At 54.9% G+C, this 20,939-nt stretch overlaps 1 protein-coding gene across 4 annotated transcripts in view; it reads right to left on the bottom strand.

Moving 5' to 3' along the window:
• Window positions 1-120: 120 nt before the first annotated feature.
• Window positions 121-20,939, bottom strand: part of tab2 (TGF-beta activated kinase 1 (MAP3K7) binding protein 2) — a 39,495-nt gene continuing 18,676 nt past the window's right edge. The window contains exons 2-7 of one of the 4 annotated variants that reach the window (XM_035422939.1): window positions 12,276-12,467; window positions 9,982-11,701; window positions 6,635-6,795; window positions 4,951-5,044; window positions 3,994-4,089; window positions 121-2,232 (exon numbers count right to left, since the gene is read on the bottom strand). In XM_035422939.1, the coding sequence (XP_035278830.1) occupies window positions 2,087-2,232; window positions 3,994-4,089; window positions 4,951-5,044; window positions 6,635-6,795; window positions 9,982-11,701; window positions 12,276-12,377 (2,319 nt within the window). In that variant the 5' untranslated portion in view covers window positions 12,378-12,467 and the 3' untranslated portion in view covers window positions 121-2,086. The remainder of the gene's footprint in view (window positions 2,233-3,993; window positions 4,090-4,950; window positions 5,045-6,634; window positions 6,796-9,981; window positions 11,702-12,275; window positions 12,468-20,939) is intronic. The other 3 variants (XM_035422940.1, XM_035422941.1, XM_035422942.1) reach the window with 3 other exon arrangements.

The following is a 20,939-nucleotide window of genomic DNA, read 5'->3' as shown; positions in this document are numbered from 1 at the left end:
TGAGTTTTTCTGCCCTCTGCTGGTTGGTGGGGGGACATAATCAATTTGGCAGGATAACCCATGATTTCCCATTGAAAAAAAGCTTTCATAATATGAACAAGGAAGGCGCAAAAAAAGTAAAACATTTCAGAATAGATTTTTTTTATTTTTACAAATAACTTATCTGTTACAAAGACAGTTTCCCCCAACTAAAATCAAAAAACAACTTTAGATATCCAAATTAGTTTTTAATAAAACGTATGAACCGACTCGATCTTCACACAGAGCTGCAGAAAAAGCTGAAAGCTGGGTTTCTTTTTTTTCGTGACGTATGAACGAGGAAGTTGTAAGTGCTTCAGAGACAACTGAGATTAAGTTCTTTCGATCGAATTAATATCCATGATTTTATGCAACTGGGTTTAAAAAAACAAAAACATTTCGACACCCAACTGCACAGATAATTTATAGAAATTATAATACTATTGAAAACAAAAATGTGCGGCGGCATATCAAAACGCGTGACAAACTCCACAAATCTCTGAAAAATACTATTCCAAAATACAGGTAAAAATCCAAAAAATGGTAAACGTTTAAACCGTCCTCATCAAACCGTTTTAATGAAAAACCTTTAGGGGACAAATGAAAACTGAGGGATTGAGTGGGGGGGAAACGTTACTTTCCTCTTCGTCTTCTCATCTCGGTGAAAAACACAATATTCTTGACATGAACAAAGAAACAATGCTCCTACAGAAATATCCGGTGATTAAAGAGAGAAATTATTCAAACAGAATAGCTGACTTCCTTTGGCAAATTGTGATTTCGTTCATTCTGAAAGCAACCCCATGTCGGTCTTGCAACCTCACCGCTTGCATCTTGATGCAAGTTATACATAATATCGCATCGTAAAAAACGCACACGTCTCTCGCCGTGGAAGCTAAAAAATCCCCAACGTTACACCTACATTCCAGTTGTCAGATAAGATGGCAGTTTGTCATTCGTTCGTTACGGGCTTTTTTTGCCAGTCCCAGGGATCTCTGGCATTTCAGAGAAAACTCATATTTTCTTTGACGTGGCCGCACCAGCAGATCATAGGAGGGAAATACAGCATTTACAGAAGCGATGAACGGAGCGGGAAAAAGGTTCGTGTGTGCATAGGTTCATATTATTGCTCTTCCTTTTTACGTAAGGCTTCACACTTGTCACAGATATCAAGTAAAAAGCTTAAAAGGGACACCGTGCTTACTAGCTTACAAGGGAAAAAAAGGGGGAAAAAAGGTTTATCAAGTCTACTAAGCTATAGTCACAGGAAATACAAGTGATTCATAGTGTGAGGAAGTAGGCACTTAAAGCACATTCTAGAACTATGTACAGTAAGAAGCTCGAGGGTATTTTTTCCACTGTGTCCTGTACATAACATGCATGCAGTTTAATTCTCTTTTTTTACTTTTTGGTTTTTTTTACTTTGGGTTCGAGGGGAATAGTAAGGGACGACGACAGAAGGCAAGAACACTGCTTGATTACTCCCATCGTCCTCTGGAAACGTCAACCAACTAGTCTTAGAGTAGTCTTGATCTTCCGTTTCGATGCGTCTGCGACGGCTGCTCCGGCTTCTCGACCTTCTCCCACCGCCCGGCGTCACGGGAGAACGGGCGGAGAGGCACAGCGACACCTCGGAGATGTGTATGTGTGTGTGAGCGTGTGTGTGTGTGTGTGTGTGTGTGTTTGTACGTTCGCCGTCACACTGAAGGGGTAACACTCATAATACTGCACTGGGAAAAAGCGCGAGGCCCCTCAAGACAAAGTCACCCAGGAAGCAGGAAGGGGATCCCCCACACATGTGCTCGTCTCCAAGGTGAGGTATGATCAGCTCTGCTGGCTTCTTAAGTAATGCAACCTGTAAACACTATCCAGTCAGGCCTTCAATGGACAGCAATTTACTCCCAAAAAAAGGATATTATAAAATCTTGGAAGGAGAAAAAAAAAAAAAAAAAAAAACAGAAGACAAAATTAAAAACCCTGTCCGTTATCTTCCCGTGGCTGGAGAAGAAAAGCCCTCTTCCGAGCGGGTGCGGGTCTGGATGGCCGATGGCGGTAGGTAAGGAGGGGCTCAGAAGTGGCGTGGGAACTCGCACTGTTCACAGCGGTGCAGGGCGGGGTGGTTGTCGAAGGTGCAGGCCGTGCAGCTCCACTGCGTTCCCTCGTCCTCCTCCGCCGCCTCCGCTAAAGTCTTTGGGTTCTTGGGACTGGACTCTGCTGGGAGGAGAGGAGCGGGACAGAGGGGTTACTGACAGAGCCAAGACACGCGCGCACGCTCTCTCACACACACACGCACACTCGCACGCAATCTCTCACATGCTCTCACACACACACTCCCTCACACACGCACACACTCTCACACGCAATCTCTCACATGCTCTCACACACACGCTCCCTCACACACACGCACACTCTCACACACACGCACGCACGCACACTCTCTCACACACGCACACACACTCTCTTACACGCTATCTCTCACATGCTCTCACACACACACTCTCACACACACGCTCTCACACACACACTCTCACACACACGCTCTCACACACGCACACACACTCTCTTACACGCAATCTCTCACATGCTCTCACACACACGCACACACACACTCCCTCTCTCACACACACACACACACACACGCTCACATGAAAGAGACAGTGTGACTTTCATTCCTCCCACAATGGTGAGAATGTTTTTCTAAAACGGATTCAGCGCGAAACCACTGTCTGCGCCCTGTTCCCGGGAACGAGTCCTCATTCTGCATTCACTGGAAACACACTGTAACTCCGAGCCAACCACCATGGCATTCCAGCGCCTTTGTTATTCTAATATTAAGATCTGAAATGATTTATGAAAGACATTCTCACTACCGAACATACTTGGCCCAAGAAATGTAGAATTACCCACTTGAATGTTAATTTAAACTGTAAAATATTTCCCTCAATATTGAAAACCACATAGAACTCAAACAATGAAGTACTTAAAATGACTTCCTGGTAAATTGAGACAACATATAAACTGATCGCAAGTGTACACTGTATCAGTGTTTAAAACAATTCTGAGCCCATCATACATCTACAAATGAACATGCCAACTTAAATTAATTTTTTCAGTGGTAAAACGAAATGTGTCACAGACAAAGCTTATTGTACCCCAGGTACCTGTTTAAGAAAACAATAAAACACAATCAAAATCAGTTGTAATATTCAGCCACTCTGTCATCCATGAGCAGCTTTTGGGAATAAAGCAAGCAATGCACAACTGAAATTTATGGAAAAAATATACACGAGCTGAACTTGAGCTGAGAATAATGGAGAATAATTAGCCATTTATAAAGATGAAGTAAAACCAGATCCCTTTCTGCGAGAAGCAAGGAAGGACAGCCCTCGTGAAACGACAAACCGAAAAATGAAAAGATACAGAAAGGCGTGCAGACGGAGGACATAAAAGGAAGAGGGGGGGCGGGGGGCACCCGGGTTCGAGGACGGAGCCACCGACCCGGAGCAGCGGCAGGGCAGGAGGGAGGGCGGAAGTCTCCGTCTTTAACGGGCAGTCACACGAACTCTCCTTCCTGTCCCCCGCCCCCCCCCCGCGCACATGCTCAGACAGGGTCACGGCAGGAGCTGAGGGGGGGGGGGGGGGGTGAGAGAGGACAGCACAGAGACGAACAACCAGACGGAGCCAGAGGGGCCGCGCTTACAGGAAGCGCTGGTGTACCCAGCGACCCAATAAAACATGAAAGATAAAAGGCGAGAAACTGCTAGCGGCGGCGGCGGCGGCGGCGGCTACCTGAGACGCCCGGCAGGAAGTGCGCCGTGTGTACACGCATATAAACTGCCTAAACAAACGCAGGCCGGCGAGCCCACGCTAAGCAATTACTCAACCGTCAGAAAAAGGGGAAGCGAAAGGCGACGGGCGGGAAGCGGGCCGGCGGTGGGCGGGTCTTAGCGCTGAAACGCAACCCTGGAGACTTACCGACATTTATAGTACCTTTAGGCTTCGGGGGGACGGGGCCCAGGAACCCAATGTTGTCATAGAAATTATTAATTGCACTGGGATTAAAGTGTGGTCCTGGGGGGGGGGGGGGGGGGGGGGGGAGAAAAGAGAGAGAAAAAGTTATTAAGCGTCATACAAAATGACCATCGGCAAGGAAAACCGTTTTTGGCTGCCGCGTACACACACGCAGGTTCACCTACGGGAAGGAATTCAGTCAAAGTCAGAAACACGAGAAACTTCAGCATATGAGGAGCACTGCACCGCACGCTGCAAAGTGCAAAATGCGACCCAACGGAAAGAACCTAAAATCTGCTCCTGTACCGCGTTAACAGAACTACCGCGCATTTACTACAGGCCACGGAATCGGGAGCCATGTTGGCTCGTCGAGCTTCTCCGGGCGTGCGCAGCGAGCTGAGAGCTGCCGGGGGACCCATTAATCCCTCTGCTACCAACCAGCAACAGGATGCAATTCAGGAAACGAGCGCTCGTTACCGGCACAATGGCAGCACCTTTGCGCGGGGGGGGGGGGGGGGGAGCGCGGGTCTGGCAAAGCGTGGCACGCTCGGGCTTTTAAACACGCTACAGAGACACGCCGCCGCGTCGCACGCCTAACGCGGTCTTAGGGAACTGTGGCGTGCGGCGGCTCACTGCCTACTAGGCACAGTAAAAAAAACGTCAAAAACACTAACTTCTGCGCGTGGGTCTTTGGTGAGGAAAAATCTGCCTAATGTTTTTAAGAAGTCCCCAGGTCTTACAAGGACTCGTGTGACTACTGCCCTTTAGACTTTGCAAAAACAATCGGTGTTTACTTTTTCATTGCTCGAAAGTACGTACTGCAGCACCTGTGGAGCTAACGTGAGCGCCGAGACACTCCTCAGACAACAGGACAGACGGCGGTAAAACCGTTGCCGCGGAGACGGGAGGGGGCCGGCGTACCTCTTGTTTGAAGGAGATCGATTTCTTTGGTTAGGCAGTCGATGTCGATCTGCAGTATCCGGTTCTTGCATCGCAGCTGCTGCATTTCCTCAATCTGCGAAAAAGGAGAAACGAAAGGAGGCATCAGATTCCAGCGGGGAGGCAGAGAGAGGGAGAGAGACAGAGCGAGAGACAGACAGAGAGAGAGAGAGAGACAGAGAGAGAGACAGAGAGAGAGAGAGAGAGAGAGAGAGAGACAGAGAGAGAGAGAGAGACAGAGAGAGAGAGAGAGAGTCAGAGAGAGTGAGAGAGAGACAGAGTGAGACAGAGAGAGAGAGAGGGGGAGAGAGAGACAGAGAGAGAGAGAGAGAGACAGAGAGGCCGCACAGAAGCCTTTTTATTCGCGGTCGATAAATGCGAGCGTCGGGACCGTCCGCGCTAAGCCTCCCGTTTCGGTCGGTCGCCCGGGAAACGTTCCAAAGCTCCGCTCTAGCTGGCCGCCGCGGGCCTGAGGAAGCGCCGCTGCCCCCCCTCCCCTCCGGTCCCCCCCCCGGTCCCCCCCCCCGCTGGCCTCGGAGCCGGACGGCGAGCCCGGTGGGGAGCGCGTCGCCACGGCGGCCGAGCGTCCACTTTTCACCTCGCTTTGGCTGGGGGGGGGGAGAGCGGCGGAGAGAAACAGCTGACAAAACAAAAAAAGAAGGCCGAGGCAGCGCGCGGTTTCCGTCCGACAGGCTTCCACTGACTCACAGCCGCCACTTCAACACAAACAAGACTCTCGCCTGAGGAAAAGCGCAGGGGGAGAACTCCCGCTGTCCCTGAAAACTGCACCGGAGAAGACCACTTTCCCTTTCGGAAAACAGAACCTGCAACACCTCCACAGAGTAGTCTAATTCCGCCAGGTCGTTTTACTGGACAGAAAAAAAAACTATGGCGCATTTGATTTAAATACAGGCCATGTAGCTTGCCCAATCATAACTGTATATACATCCCATTGCCGTGTGCTGCACACACTGGCTTATGTCTCCTGTAAAACTAGCGTAGCCAATCACTGCTTATCATTGCTCCACTAATGACATCACGGGCAATGATCAGGTGACATTGTGCCAGCAACGGCACCCTCCTTGAGCAATGCTAAGAGCAATTATGCAGTGCCCCAGAGTTAGCGCTGGCATGATCCAGATTTGATCAACGTAACAGGTTTGATTCCACACCACAAGGCACAGCACCGCACAGCACCGCACAAAGAGCAATCACCTCTGCTGAGTGTGTGCCACCTTACAGCTTGCTGCACAATGCTTTTGTTTTTTTTTTTTTTGCATTTCCAATGCAAAAAAACATCTAAGGATGATGCCAGAAGAATATCAATTCAACCCCTTATACCAGGGCTGCCCAACCCTGGTCCTAGAGATCCAAGACCTCAAGCTCGTGAACAAGGTGTTATTTGTTAAGACCGGAGTAAATAACATGATGGTGGATTTCCAGGAACGGGGGTTATGCAACCCTGCATAATAAAAATCCAACATAAAAACACACGATCCTCGCCATCGCGATTCCACGGTTTTATCTTCTCTCACAGCCAAAAGACATTCGGCACATTGCCGCAGCACGCGGAAATGGCGGACACAGATTTTGCGGCGAGGCCCAGCAGAAACGGCCTCTTGGCGGCGAAAAGCGCGGCGCCGAGAGGGGGGGGGGGGGGACTTACGGAGGGGACGGTGGAGACGGAGTTGGATCTCTGTAGCCGTCGGCGGGTGAGGTCGTTCTCCATCTCGTTCACCTCCTCTTTTAACTTCTCCAGCTTCTTCTTCTTCAGCTCCAGCTCGTGCCAGAGCCTCTCCATGCGGGCCTTCTGGTGTATCAACAGGGCTGCAACGGAGGAGCGCGCGGTCAGGCGCTGAACACCAGGTCCTCGCAGCTGAACACCCGGTGCTCACAGCTGAGGTCTACCACCGGGACCCAACACCCAGGCCTTAACCCTCATGCCTCAACATCCTTAACACACGCACGGCCTGCTTAACCCTGGTCTTTTCTGCTCTCCTGAAGTTCTCGCATCTTTAAAATGGAATGACTTCGCTAAGCTTTCTGACTAACCGATTTATCAAACATGAACATAGAGGGTGTGATAGATTTGTCTGGTTTCTCAAATGTCATGGCTTTGCAGCCATTTTGTTAAGTGACGCTGTCTCTGTGTTGAACTACAGTTCCGTAATTCCTTTGGTTAAATAATGGAGCAAAAACCATGACTGCAGAGGAACTTCAGCAAATCATGTTGGGTCATGTCAATAATCCTGTGCAATCCGATGCCAACCTGCAATCTGGTACATACAAGAGGTGTGACAAAAATGTCATTGTGCCATTCTTATTAAATGCTGTAGACTAATATCATCATAAAAGAATTAAAGGCTTTCTGCGAAGCGTTGAAGACCTGCAAATGTAACCTTTCATCGGCTGTGTGCTGCGCAGTCAAAAATACCACCCCCCCCCCCACAATGCCTTTTCCAGAGAATTCAACTGTCAATCCACATAACAGGAAGAGGGATAAAAATGGCTCTAAAAATAGAGGGGCCAAACATGGTGTGAAAGTGTGCAGATCTGCTGTTAATCTCAGCTGTGTCCCTTTCCTCCTACATTTCTGAGCTTCAGCTGGTGACTCAGCTGAAAAAGGACCTGTGTTTTGCAGTTGTTCCAATGACCTTCGGTATGCATCCTATTGTACGTCGCTTCTGATAAAAGCGTCTGCCAAATAAATGTAATGTAATGACTCAGCAACCTCGGACTAACAAAATGTCTGACACCTCTTCTCCCCTTCTCTGGAAACTGAAGCTCAGCCTCGTATTCAACATGACCTTTGACCTATTTCACTCTTTTGTCTTTTCTTCGCCGAAGACAACAGGCCGGGCACCTTGAGACAGTCTTAAACGCGTGTGAGACGTATCCAACCCAACAGCACGCACTTCGTTTAATCCTTAATACTTTTTCAAAAAACAAGAACATTTCTCCTCACGTGAAATGACAGGTTATATCATTTTATGGAAGGCGCAGGCTACTGTAGTGTAGGACATTAAACCGGAACTGAAAAGACCCCCGCTGCCGCCGCTGTTCGTTTACCGGCTGCAGAAAGCAGCCGCTCGTTCAAAGCGGCACGCTTCACCTCGTTCTGCTCGCGGGCCGCTGACCTGCGTAACGCGGCTGTGTCATCCAGGAAGCGTGCGCAAACCCGTCATCGCTGCGCGCTCATCTTCCTGAGGAAGCATCGTGTTTCTCTGTTTAAAGTTTCCTTTTCTTTTGAACGTAGGTCGCATGCATTTCTTTCAGCGGCAGTTTTATGTTTGATGGTTTTTTTTTTCCTTCGTGTTTTTCAACTTTTCGCACTGTAAATGCCATTTACGTCACCTGTCCTCGATGACAGTGAATCATCGTTTGTACATCTTTGACTTTCTGGTTGACGCCCCCGGTTAACTATCGCCACAAGCTCTCCCCACTAACGGCGTGCAACAGAGTCACAGATGCGGCAGAGCTGAGATACACACAAGGGGAGGGGAGAGACCACAGAACAAGAGATCAGAGTCCTCCAAGTTACAAGCAGCTGCCGCTGAATTTGTAAGTGAAAATGTATGTTTGTGGTTAGACAGCCACTGTACACACAAACTATCGCTGCGTAATACGACGGCTAATCGACATAAGAAGGATAGGCTGCCCGCCTGCTAGCCGCTGAAGCTGCAGGCCGGATGGCGGTTACGCGTTATTTTCTCCGCGCGGCGTAAACAGACGTTCGCAGAAAACCGCGGCCTCTTCCGAGAGTCCTGCGTCGGCCGCGCGGTGCAAAAAAACGCACGGCCAACGCCGCACATCTGCAGCGAAAGCGAGAGCGAGAGCGATCTTCCACCGGGTCGTAAACTCTTTAACGGTTTTTCCAGGACACCCAAATAAAGTGACAGCAGAGGGAACGGGCGGAGCGCTGAGCTCTAAGGGGGAAGCGTCATGCGGTAGTCACCACAGTCCCGAGGGGGGGGGGGGGGGCCCGAGGGGGGGGGGGGGGGGGGGGGGGGCTTTGGGAGGGGAACGTGGGCTTATCCAGACTCACATTATCCGGTCAAAACTCCAAATAAGGAAGGGCTGTGCTTATTCACTTTTGACTCAGACCGCTGTCAGTGCACTGCAGTGTCAGGCTCCGTCAGCACGACTTCTCCCTAAACGAACACGAATCGCTTTCGCCTTCGCAGACAAAACCCGCGGCCTCGACCGTCCGCGTTCGGCCGAACCCTTTCCCCTCCACACCTTTAGCGGATTAGCCAGGACGCCGCATTGAGAGCAAGGAGAGTGTAACGAGGACGCAAGCGTATACAATTTGGCTGCAAATGCGTTAGCGTCAGCGCTATGGAAATGGGAGTTTAAAAACAGGCGTAAACAGGACTCCTGGATAGAGTTTCCTCCTTGGCAAGGCGCGGCGGAAAAAATCGTTTACTACCGGCGGTCAAAAATGTATACCGTCCCTCATTCTCGCATAATGAGGCTGGAGGCCGCTCTCGCGAAGGACGTAATGGGTTTGGGGGAAAACTACCCGCACGTCTGAAGTGGAGTCTGAAGAGGGGCAACAGGCTTTTCTTTCACACGTATCATAGAGTTCTCTTATAACAGACGATACTGCAGCTTCACCTTGTAAGACAAATGCTTCCCCGTGTGTGTACAGAAACGTATATATAGTAGCATTCGATGTCCATTACTGATAGGTATTATGTGTGGCCTGCTATATGTTCCAACCCACACACCTCCACACTAAGACTAACTTCCCTGCTGAGTTTTATTGCTATTTTAATGTATTTCTGCCTTACTGCATTTTGTTTTCCACTACTTTTGGTTGTGGTTAGGAGGCAAATGTATGGCTTCAATCTATCCCCACAATTTCACAGAATCCGGTTACTCTGAAAGAACCTCAAACCCCAAGCTTTTATTTTATCCTTAATTATTTGATGTTGCTAGGTGACCGACCTATCACTCAACCCACAGGCGGGATCTGGCTGGCTGTACTCCTGTGACGGGGGCGGTGCTCACCTTGCGTGTAGGCGGCGTCGTCCGAGCCCATGCTGGGCCTGCGGGGCTCGCTGGGCCGCTCCCGGTGCACCGGGTCCGAGAGGTGGCGCGGGTCCGGCTCGGCGAAGTGGTCCGAGGGCAGGCTGAGGAGGTTGGTGGGCTCGAAGGTGGGGGACACCACCCCGGGGGACACGGCGGGGGGCTTGTTGGGGGACACGGTGATTTTGAAAGTGTACTTGGTGTTGGGCTGGGTGACCACCACGCGGGGGGAGGTGACGGAGCCGGCCCCGCCCACCGAGGCCCGGGACTTGGGCGGGTGGTGGTGGATGTAGGCGGGGCCCATGCTCACCTGGCCCGACATGTTCCGGGGCCCGGCGGGGGGGTTGGCCGAGATGTAGACGGTGGGCGGGTTGCGCCCGCCGGCCTCGTCCCCCGCGGCGTTGGCCGAGATGTAGAACTTGGGCTGGGAGCGGGAGCCGGAGGGGGGCACGGCGGCGGCGGCGGCCTCGTCGGAGGCGCCGGCGGCGCCGGGCGGGCTGGCCGAAATGTAAACGGTGGGCTGGCTGCGGCTCAGGCCCGCGCCGCCGATGGACAGGGGGTTGCTGGGGCAGCCCGAGGCGGAGCTGACGGCGGAGGAGGAGGAAGAGGAGGGGCAGGACGAGGCGGCGAGGGCGGCGGCGGCGGCGGAGGAGGAGGAAGAGGAGCGGGCCCCGCCCCCCGAGCGCAGCAGGGCGGCGGCCGAGCCGCTCCGCTGGGGCGATTCAAGTTTGATCTCGATCTGGTTCTTGCGTGGCCCGGTGGAGATGTTCTGGATGTTGTACTGGCCGGAGGCGGCGGCGGCGGCGGCGGCGGCGGAGCAGGAGGCGGGGCCGGAGCCGGACGGGGGCGGGCCTCCGGACAGGGCCTGCAGGATGGAGGGCGGCTGCGGGTTGGTGGGCGAGCTGATGGGCATGTAGACGTGCGAGGTCTGGTGGCCCTGCGACTGGTGCGGTGAGGTATGTGAGGGGCCGTGCTGGGACGGCAGGACCCAGGAGCCGGGCGGGGCGGGGGGGTGGGAGATCTGGTACAACTGCTGGGGCTGGGAGGTGGGGCTGTACTGGGCCCAGCCCGCCTGCTGCTGCTGCTGGAGCTGCTGCTGGAGCTGCTGTTGCTGGGCCTGGGGCTGGCGGGCGGAGCCGGGCTGGGTGACGTAGGGCCGGATGTAGATGGAGTTGCCCTGTGGGCTGTTCAGCCCGGCCTGGGGCCCGCCGTGTATGTGCAAAGAGGTGGGCGTGTTGCGGCCCGTCTGGATGTTGGGCGCCAGGGTGACGGTGATGGGGTTGAAGCGGGGCGCCTTGCCGCTCGGCTGGTACAGTCCCAGGTGCTGGGGCGGCTGCGGCTTGCGGGCGGAGGTGCCCGCGGCGGGGGGGTTCGCGAGGCCGAAGACGCCCAGGCCGGGGGGCACCTGCGCGGGGGCCGACTGGGGCTCCTGCTGGAAGGCCTTGCTGCCGGGGGGCCCCGCCGGGAGGGGCCCGTCGCTCAGGCTGTGGGACAGGGTCCGGCTGCCGTTCATCCTCAGGCCGTCCCGCGGGCCGGGCCCATGCACATTCTGAGACTGCAGGCCCAGGGTCAGCTGGGTCATGTGATTCCGGAGTCTGGACAGGCCCGGGTCGTCCGAGAAGCTGAGGTTTCCTTCGCCGTACAGGTAACCCGTGCTCACCTGGGACAGGTACTCGCAGCAGGCATCCAAATTGTTATTGTTCTGGGGGAGGAAATGAGAGCTGTCTAAAGAATCGTACAGGAAACGCATACGGACATCACCATGATAAAGACAATGAAGCTAGAGCAACACAATCAAGATACTGAACTAGAGTATCACGATCAAGATACTGAACTAGAGTACCACGATCAAGATACTGAACTAGAGTATCATGATCAAGATACTGAACTAGAGTATCATGATCAAGATACTGAACTAGAGTATCATGATCAAGATACTGAACTAGAGTATCACGATCAAGATACTGAACTAGAGTACCATGATCAAGATACTGAACTAGAGTACCACGATCAAGATACTGAAGTTAGAGTACCATGATCAAGATACTGAACTAGAGTACCACGATCAAGATACTGAAGTACCATGATCAGGATAATGAAACTAGGGTACTGAAATGTGAATTTAGCTTCTCAGCTGCTATCAGCTACTATATCTGAAAAATCAGGTTTAGTTTATAAATCTTCGTTATCTGTGCAGTGTCTACTTGAGGTCAGGAAACAGAGGTGATGCGGCTCTTAATTCAGGGCTTTTAAATGTCAAACAGCATTGTGCTCACCTGCAGAACACACTGGGACACAACACCCTCTGGCACTTCTGGGAACTTCTGGCGCAGGTCGTGCAAAACCTGGATGTCAATCTGGTGGCTTCCCTGTGCCATTCGTGTGCTGCCGGGTCAGGATCGATGGCTCTGTTCAGCAGACCGAGGGCCTCAGTGGTGGCAGTGCCCCGCCCACAGGTTCAGCATCTTCTGGAAGCAGAAGGGGCGGGGAAACGTTAGCGTTAGCGCCTGACGCTACCCGCTACCGCCACGCTCTCAGAGGCTGCGGTTCGCAAGCGTACTCGTGTGAAGCGGTTCGGAAAACGCCGCGTTCCGCTCAACTACACGTAATGTGAAGCTCCGCCCCCCTTCCCCCCAGTATGCAAATTGCCTTCAAAACTATTTTTTCTCCAAAGAGCCGTCCAAAAATATGCGAGGGGCGCTGGGGCGGTAAGAAAGAGCGGGAAGCGGCGCCCTCACGCTGGGGTCCCGCGCTGGGGTACCGCGCCGACCCCGCGGAGGAGCTCCCAGCCTCGCGGCCATCTGCTCATCGTCCGCGTCCGAGGCCCCGCGCCGGCGGTCTGAGACGGGCCGGAAAGCAATACGCACGCTTAGGGGGGATACCGGAGAATTCCAGCCCCTTTTACCAACGCGTGGTCGGCGCTGACGTACGGTCAGAACACGAAGGAAGGCCCAGGCCAGGGAAGTTCTTGCTAGCTTGTCTAGACGACTGCTAGACGACTGGTACGGAGCAAACTGACAACACTTCATTTAGGAGCTTTTTTACCCTCTCATCCACTGACCTGCCAGGAATGGACTACCTTTCTCTATCCTATGCTGGTAGACGGACGCTGTTAGTCCTGTATCTGGTCACCGAACAGGGGATCCTCTTCAAAGTCTGACGTTACTACAATCCACTGCGAACAGAAACCTTAATGAACTTAATGTAACCCGGCCTATCTTACAGGTCTGTCGATACATCGAACGGAGAATGCATTCGTTTTGCGCCGGGTAGCCATTTTGCGTCAGTAACCCTGGGAGTGTGTACCGTCTTAACAGAGCTGCAATAAATCCGGCCCGTAAAATCTCCCACAACTGATAAGGGCAGAACCCGTCAGGAGCGACTGTCAGCAGGGGGAACAAGCAGCGACACAAACCCAACCGGGCAAAACGCCCTTTTCCCACACCACCTCCCAACCCGGCATCACACATCCCAGGTAATATGCACACGCCCACAATGAAAACACACCAACCGAAAAGCAGCTTCATATACATCCATCCAAAAATGTATGAATTCCATATTCATTGCAAAGCCTTGTTAAAGTGCGGGTTATAGGGAACAGCTCCAGGGAATGCAGAAGAAAGCGACATGTCTCTGCACGCGCACGTCAGGCCTTACAGCGCAGCTGAGACTGCTGAATTCAGACCGAGCTGCAGAATTCGTCTTGTCTGTCGGGAGAGGGGCCTGCGAGCAGCCCGGGGAGCTCCTAAATGCGACGCGGGGGAAAAGCCTTTTTGGCACTTCTCTGATGAAGCGTTCAGAGCGAGCCTCGGAGCCCCGGGCGGGAGCGGGCCGGACCGCGAGCGGGCCGCTCCAACCGGACGGGCCCTGGAGCCGCGGAAGCGTCCCGCGCGGAGGGCCGGCGGCGCGGGCGGAGCCCGGGGTAGCTGTGGGAAAGGAAGCGCTGCGCTTGGCGGGAGACCAAGCGGCAGGTCAACAGCGACCTCCCCCTCCTCCGGCGGGGCGGGTGGGGGGCTGGGGGGGGGGGAGAAGGACAACATCGCAGGACAGCGATTCGCCTTTCTTTCCCCGCTGCTGAAATAAAAACAGACGCGCGAGTCGACGCGGCGCCCACCGTTAGCGTGACCGACATCGCAAAAAAAACAGAGAGGCCCCTCTCTGCCCTCCCTGTGCCCCAGCGAGGGGCCTCGGGCTTCCCCCTACCCCCACCCGGCGTGCGCTGGGCAGCGGCTTGGGGGGTGTAATAGCCCCCCAGAGGGGGTGGGTGAAATGAGCCAGAGAGGGGGGTGTCCGGCGGGAGCGCCCGTGCGCACAGAGGGCCCCTTTGCCGCCCTGCTATTGGTGGAGCTCGTTTCGGGGGGCGGCGGCCGCTGGGCTCTGCGTCAATGGGCCCCATTCACCCGCCGGGGGCCCCGTGCTCCGGGGGTCCGGGGGCCGTGTGCCCCAGGGGGGGGGGGGCACGTGCTCAGGGGACGTCCTCTTCCATTAGCGCGCGAAACGCAGACAGGTAGAACGCCAGCGTGGAAACGGGGCACCTGAGAGGTCGTCGTCGGATACGGCTGAGCAGCTGCGGCTACTGGCCGCTGAGGCCCTCGGCACAGTGTTAAGCATGCATAGTGTTAAGTATAAACCCTAACCCTAACCCAACACAAAACGCCACTGTTCTGCACCGTCACAAAATGACGCTGATCTAAGCTTGAATGTGTGCGTCCGTGTGATGAAACCTACGTGTGAGTACCTGGGGTAAGGGCCGCAGTGCCTGCAGCAGGGTGATAAATAAAGAGAGCCCCCCGGCGTACGCTGCCCCCTGCTGCCCCCGCCCGGTCCTGCGCGCCCCCCTCTGAGCAGGAAACCCGCCGCGACGGGACCGCCCCGACCCGCCGCCGTAACGCCGAGGACGTCGCCCCGGCGAAGGCGGTAAAAAAAAAAAAATAACTCCCACGCTCCCCGAGCAGGAGCTTCCTCCGGGCTCCGGCCGCACGGGGAGGAATGTCCCACCACCGCACAGCCCGGGAGAAATTTAAACAAATAAAGCGACTAATTGGCAGTGGACCCTCTGAAGCCTGCTGGCAGCCGCCCCAGCTGTCCTGCATGGCCTCTCTCTCTCTCTCTCTCTCTCTCTCTCTCTCACAACACACACACACACACACACACAGCTATCCTGCATGGCCTCTCTCTCTCTCTCACACAACACACACACACACACACACACACACACTCACTCATTCACTCGCACAGCTATCCTGCATGGCCTCTCTCTCTCTCTCACAACACACACACACTCACTCACTCGCACAGCTATCCTGCATGGCCTCACTCTCTCTCTCTCACGACACACACACACACACACACACACACACACACACAGCTATCCTGCATGGCCTCTCTCTCTCTCACAACACACACACACACACACACACACACACACACACACTCACTCGCACAGCTATCCTGCAGGGCCTCTCTCACTTACACACACAGACACACACACACACACACACACACACACACAAAGAGCCATCCTGACCTGCACAGCCTCTCACAGCAGGCTATGAGCACAATCACTGGAATATAAGCGCTCATTATACTTGCACACTGAGGCCAAGCGGTGCGAAGCAGCACTCCTGGAGGTGCCCCTGGAACTGACATTTCAACTGCGTACCTCCAGCAAAAACACCAGCGAAACGAAGGCAAGTCTCCACAAACGCAACCAAAACAAAAACACCAAAGGGAGTGAATCTAGTGAAGTGAAAGGAATCTGCTGAGCAAAGGGCACATTTTCTGGAACAACAACAGGACGGAGGATCCACCAGACCCTCTGTTCCACATCCCTTCATGGCAAAAATATTTACCGACTGCTTTCGTTTCCCCAGAACTGTGGCTCAGACCACCTTCAGCAGAAGAGCGTGCAGCTACGCGTGGTGCACCTCAGATCACAGGCCTGTGCGAGCCGCGCTGCAGCAGCGTCTGTGGGAGAGCGCCGTCCGGCCTCTCTCTCTCCCGCTCTCGCTCTCTCACTCTCTCTGACGCTCGCTCACACACATACATACGCGCACACACACACACACAGGAGACCAGAACACAAACAGACACACAAACACAGGAAACCAGCACACACAGACACACACACACACACACATACACACTGGAAACTAGCACACACACACACACACGCACACACACACACTGGAAACCAGCACACACACACACAGAAACGCATACACACTGGAAACCAGCACGCACGCACACACACACACACACACACACACATGCACGTACAAGCATAGACAGACACATACAGGAGACCAGCACACACAGACACACACACACACACACATACACACTGGAAACTAGCACACACACACACACACGCACACACACACACTGGAAACCAGCACACACACACACAGAAACGCATACACACCGGAAACCAGCACGCACACACATACACACACACACACACACACACATACACAGACACACACAGGATACCAGCAGACACACACACACACACACACCGGAAACCAGCACACACACACACACACACGCACACACACACACAGGGTGTGGACGTAAAGAGTAAAGAGGGCGCTAGGCTCATCCCGTCTGGGCCACCCAGAGCACAAGGCTCTTTTTTGGACATTCTGCAGCACCATAAGTAGCCCAAATTCCTGCTGGGGTTTCGGAGGGCTGGATGCAAGCTATGGAAACTTTACAGAGAGGTCCCGGTCCGAGCAGAGAAATATTTACACAGCTCGGGTATCGCGTCGGCCAGCTCGCTGCGCCTTCAAAGGGTCTGCCGCTGCATTAACGTCCCATTATCACTGCGTTAATGTCATCTCCGGCGAGGTCGAAGTGTTCAACACCGCGAGAGGTCACCACCACGTTTACAGACCTGTCTTTAAAAAAAAAAAAAAAAGGAAGCAAAAAGAAGAGAAAAAAAGAACGCCTGGTTTTAAAACAATGGCTAGTTTCACCAGAAAGGATGTTGGAAAGCTGGTTAACTGTCCCTTTAAAGAGCTTCAGTCTGGTCCAGGCACAGTGACAGTTCAAACGACGCGTGGGGCGGAACGTGAATGGCCGGGCGGCGCGTTCGCTTCTCTCTGGGGGGGGGGGGGGGCTGAACAATGCCTTTCTGAAGCGTCACACGGCCGTTCCCTCCGCGCGGGTACATGACGGCCTTTATGAGTACACTTAGTCCCGTGTTCTTAAGAGGGCTTTCATTTCCTTTTTGGCACCGAGTCCACGACTGCAGATCTGGAGATGTGGCTTCGGTGAAAAAAAAAAACTATTAAAAAAAAACCCCGGCCCGCGTTCTCAAGCCACAGCCAGCCAGTCAGCCAGCCAGCCAGCCAGTCGACGCACTTCAGAGAACAGTAGTCGCTGTGTCGGGAGAGTCAATGAGAGGAGTCCCCGAAACAATAAAGTTTTTAAAAAGGGTTTTTTTTTAAAAAAAAGGTTGAGACGGTCCGCGCGCACATCTGGTGTGTCATGCGTGTCTGTTAGAACGCGTCCCTACACCCCCCCCCACCCCACCCCAACCCCGATCCCGGCTGCAGACTGGATTTATGAAACGGTGCGTGTTCAGGCCTTCGCCGCTGTGGGGGAATCTGTCCGCTCATTAGTGGCCGCGGCTCGTTCTGCTTGCGCCGGCAGGTTCCGTACGGACCGCGCTTCAAGGCTTTCCGCTCAATCGGCTCTCACCGAGGACTTAAACAAGGGCCACAGCTGGCAAAGGGCCACACCGGGGACAGGGCCCGAGCTCTCCCTGATCGCTCGCCCCACAGAGCCTCACTCGTGCGCCTGCTGTTTCCTGCGTAGGCTTCTCCTGGCTTTTGTTTTTGTGCATGTTCACAGTGATATTTCGCGTGCTTTAACTGGAATGGTCAGATCCTTGGCTGGTGATCAAGCCACTCATGACGAGGTAATCACTCTGTGAAGCACATCCAGCTCTAGGGTTTCGTTCTGCGTGTGCCTGCAGATGTGTGTGTGCGAGAGATGCAGTGGGTGCATGCGCATGTTAGAGACACACACACACACCCATGCACACATTCACGCATACACACACTTACACGCGTGCGCGAACACACTCACACACACACACACTTACACACGTGCGCAAACACACTCAAACACGCACACACACATGCACGCGCACGCGCACACACACACGCAGTACACACACACAGCACACACATAGTACATACACACACATACACACACACACAGGAAATCAGAAATTGCTCGCTGCGGCAGCATGCAGCTGGCGGCTGATTGGAAGCAGGCAGGCAGGGGCACCGGCTCTCTCTGGGGGCACAGTGGGACACGGGGAAGTCTGTCTCTCCCTCCCTCTCTCCCTCTCCCCTCTCTCGCTCCCTCCCTTTCTCCCTCCCCCTCTCTCTCCTTCCCTCTACCGCCCTCTCTCCCTCCCTTTCTCCCTCCCCCTCTCTCTCTCCTTCTCTCTTTCCCTCTCGCCCTCTCCCGCTCCCTCCCTTTCTCCCTCCCCCTCTCTCTCCTTCTCTCTTTCCCTCCCATTCTCCCTCCCCCTCTCTCTCCTGTTCTCTATTCCTCTCTCCCCCTCTTTCTCTCCCCTTCTCCTCTCTCTCCCCCTCTCCCCTCTCTGCTCTGCCCTCTCTCTCTCTTTGCTGAGTGAACTGTGGAGTCTGCTGCTCTGCACGCTTCACCCCCCGCCCCCCCCCACCCCTCCCTCCGCACACCAATGCGCTCCCCAGGGCTCGCCCCCTGTCCCATCTCCCTCTCCCGCCCCGCACCGCTGAATAAGAGGCCTGGGGCTGCCCGGCAGGTTGGGCCTGTCCTCACCATTTATGGGCTAATCAGGAGTGGGGTGGGGGGGGGGGGGTGTCTAAGGCACTTGCTGCAGCTTGCTTTGCCTTATTTTCCCTCTCCTCCTCCTCCTCCTCCCCCCCCCCGGCCCCTCCCCCACCTCTCCGACACGGCATTTCTGCGGTGCGACCAAACGCCGAGTTCACCTAGCGGCATTCCGTCTGCCGGAGCGACGGCCGGGCCCTAGCCGCGGGGCTAACGGCTGCAGCCCGCCCGCCAGGCCGCCTCTCCTGCGGTTATCAGCCAGGCAGAACAGGGCCGCCCTCGCCCGCACGTCCACACAGCAAAGCCACCGCTCCTTCCCACACGCCTTCCGCCCGGCGAACCTTCACACTTCAGATGGTTTGTTTTTTTGTTGCGGTCCAGGTTCGGGGCGGTGGTTCGGGTGGTGAAGGCGGCGGTTGGCGGTTGGCGGGTGCCGGGGGGAGGGACGAGCGGGAGGCCCTGCGGAGTGGAAGCGCCGGCCCTGGAGCTCGGCACAGCTGGGGATGACTCAGTTTCCAGGCAGGGCATGAGCAACAACAACAGAGACTGGAGCCTCGGGGTTTAGCGCTAAAGCTCCCCGCTAAACTCCCGGCGAGGGGGAGGAGCGGCCCCCGCCGCGCAGCGCTGTCACTCAGACGCACGCGTCACGGGGCAGGGGGGCGGAGCTCTCCACGGCGACAGGAGCGCCACCTCGGGCCCTGCACTGCCAAACATTCTGAACCGACCGGGTCTATCACTGGACCAGAGGGAGGTGGGACAGAGAGAGAGGGGGAGGGAGAGTGTGTGAAAGAGAGAGAGAGGGAGGAGGGGGAGAAAGAGAGAGAGAGAGAGGGAGGGAGGAGGGGGAGAGAGAGAGTGTGTGAAAGAGAGAGAGAGAGGGAGGAGGAAAGAGTGAGAGAGCGGGAGGGGGAAGCGAAAGAGTGAGAGGGAGACAGAGAGAGGGAGGGGGAAAGAGAGTGTGAAAGAGAAAGGGGGGAAAAGAGTGAGAGAGGAAGAAGCAGAAAGAGGGAGGGGGAAAGAGAGAGAGAGTGAGGGAGAGAGAGGAAATCAGGAGGCCATTAAAAGCAGCTGGACCGCAGCCAGCACTGCACCCCTAATAAAGTCCGCTCTGCGCAGCGCCTCAGTCGGGGGCCTGAGAGCCGCACATCTCAGGCCGCGCTCTTCCTGTGGGCTTCACACCTCTGCGGCTAAATGCGGCTCCGCGGCGCTCGTTAGCCCAAAAAAAAACAAGTAAACAAACAAGCCGGGGCTAAATTTACAAACGCGCCGTCAACAGGACGCATCTGGCCCGCGTTAGCGGAGTCACGGAGAGAGAAAAGCGAAATTAGGGTTTTAACACCGGCGAGGCGATTTCCAAATGGCCCTGCCAGAGAGGCGGCAAATAAGGCGTTGGTTCCAGTCTTCCGGCGGCTTCTACGCGGTGCGCGCCCAGGAGGGGGGTGTGGGGGGCTGGGGGGGGCGGGGGGGGGGGAGCCGGAGGCCCGGAATATTCCGTGTCAGTTCTGAATTAAAAATAAAGAAATAAACGAGATGGCCCCGCGGGGGGTTGGACCGGCGGTGCCGTTAATGTGGAAAAGCGACCGCGAAGAAAGAACTCTGCCGCGACGGTAAATAAACACGAACCCCCCCCCCCGACGCGCTCGGGCGCGGAGAGAAAGTTCAGGACGGGACGTGCCGAGCCGACGTGCTCGCACCGTTCTCAAAAAAAAAAAAGCGGCCATTTGGCGAATCGGGGCATCGAGCGGCCCGTGGAAAGCCTTGGGAAAACAACACCTTATATCCCCGGGCCGGCTTCCCAGGCCTCTCCGCCGCGCTGCCGGTGGGAAGGGATGCCGCGCTCTCCGCATTCCTCGCGTAACAGCTCGTCTGACTCACGGGCGCAAACTCCCGCGTGCAGACCGCCCCGTGGTAACGCAATCGCGCCGCCGCAGCCGCCGACGCCGACGCCGCACCCACGCGCGAAAGCCAGGTCAGCCGATACAGTCAGAACTGAAACGCGTACGTGCCCATTTCCATTCCTCCTTTTTGTGAACAAATCACGCTCAAGCGGTAGAGGTGACGAAAAAGCTACAGTACCGTACAGAAGCTGCACGGTAATATCGCCACGGTAT

The sequence above is a fragment of the Anguilla anguilla genome, chromosome 6, assembly GCF_013347855.1.
Source record: "Anguilla anguilla isolate fAngAng1 chromosome 6, fAngAng1.pri, whole genome shotgun sequence".
Taxonomy (NCBI): domain Eukaryota; kingdom Metazoa; phylum Chordata; class Actinopteri; order Anguilliformes; family Anguillidae; genus Anguilla; species Anguilla anguilla.
This window is presented reverse-complemented; position numbering and strand designations above follow the sequence as displayed.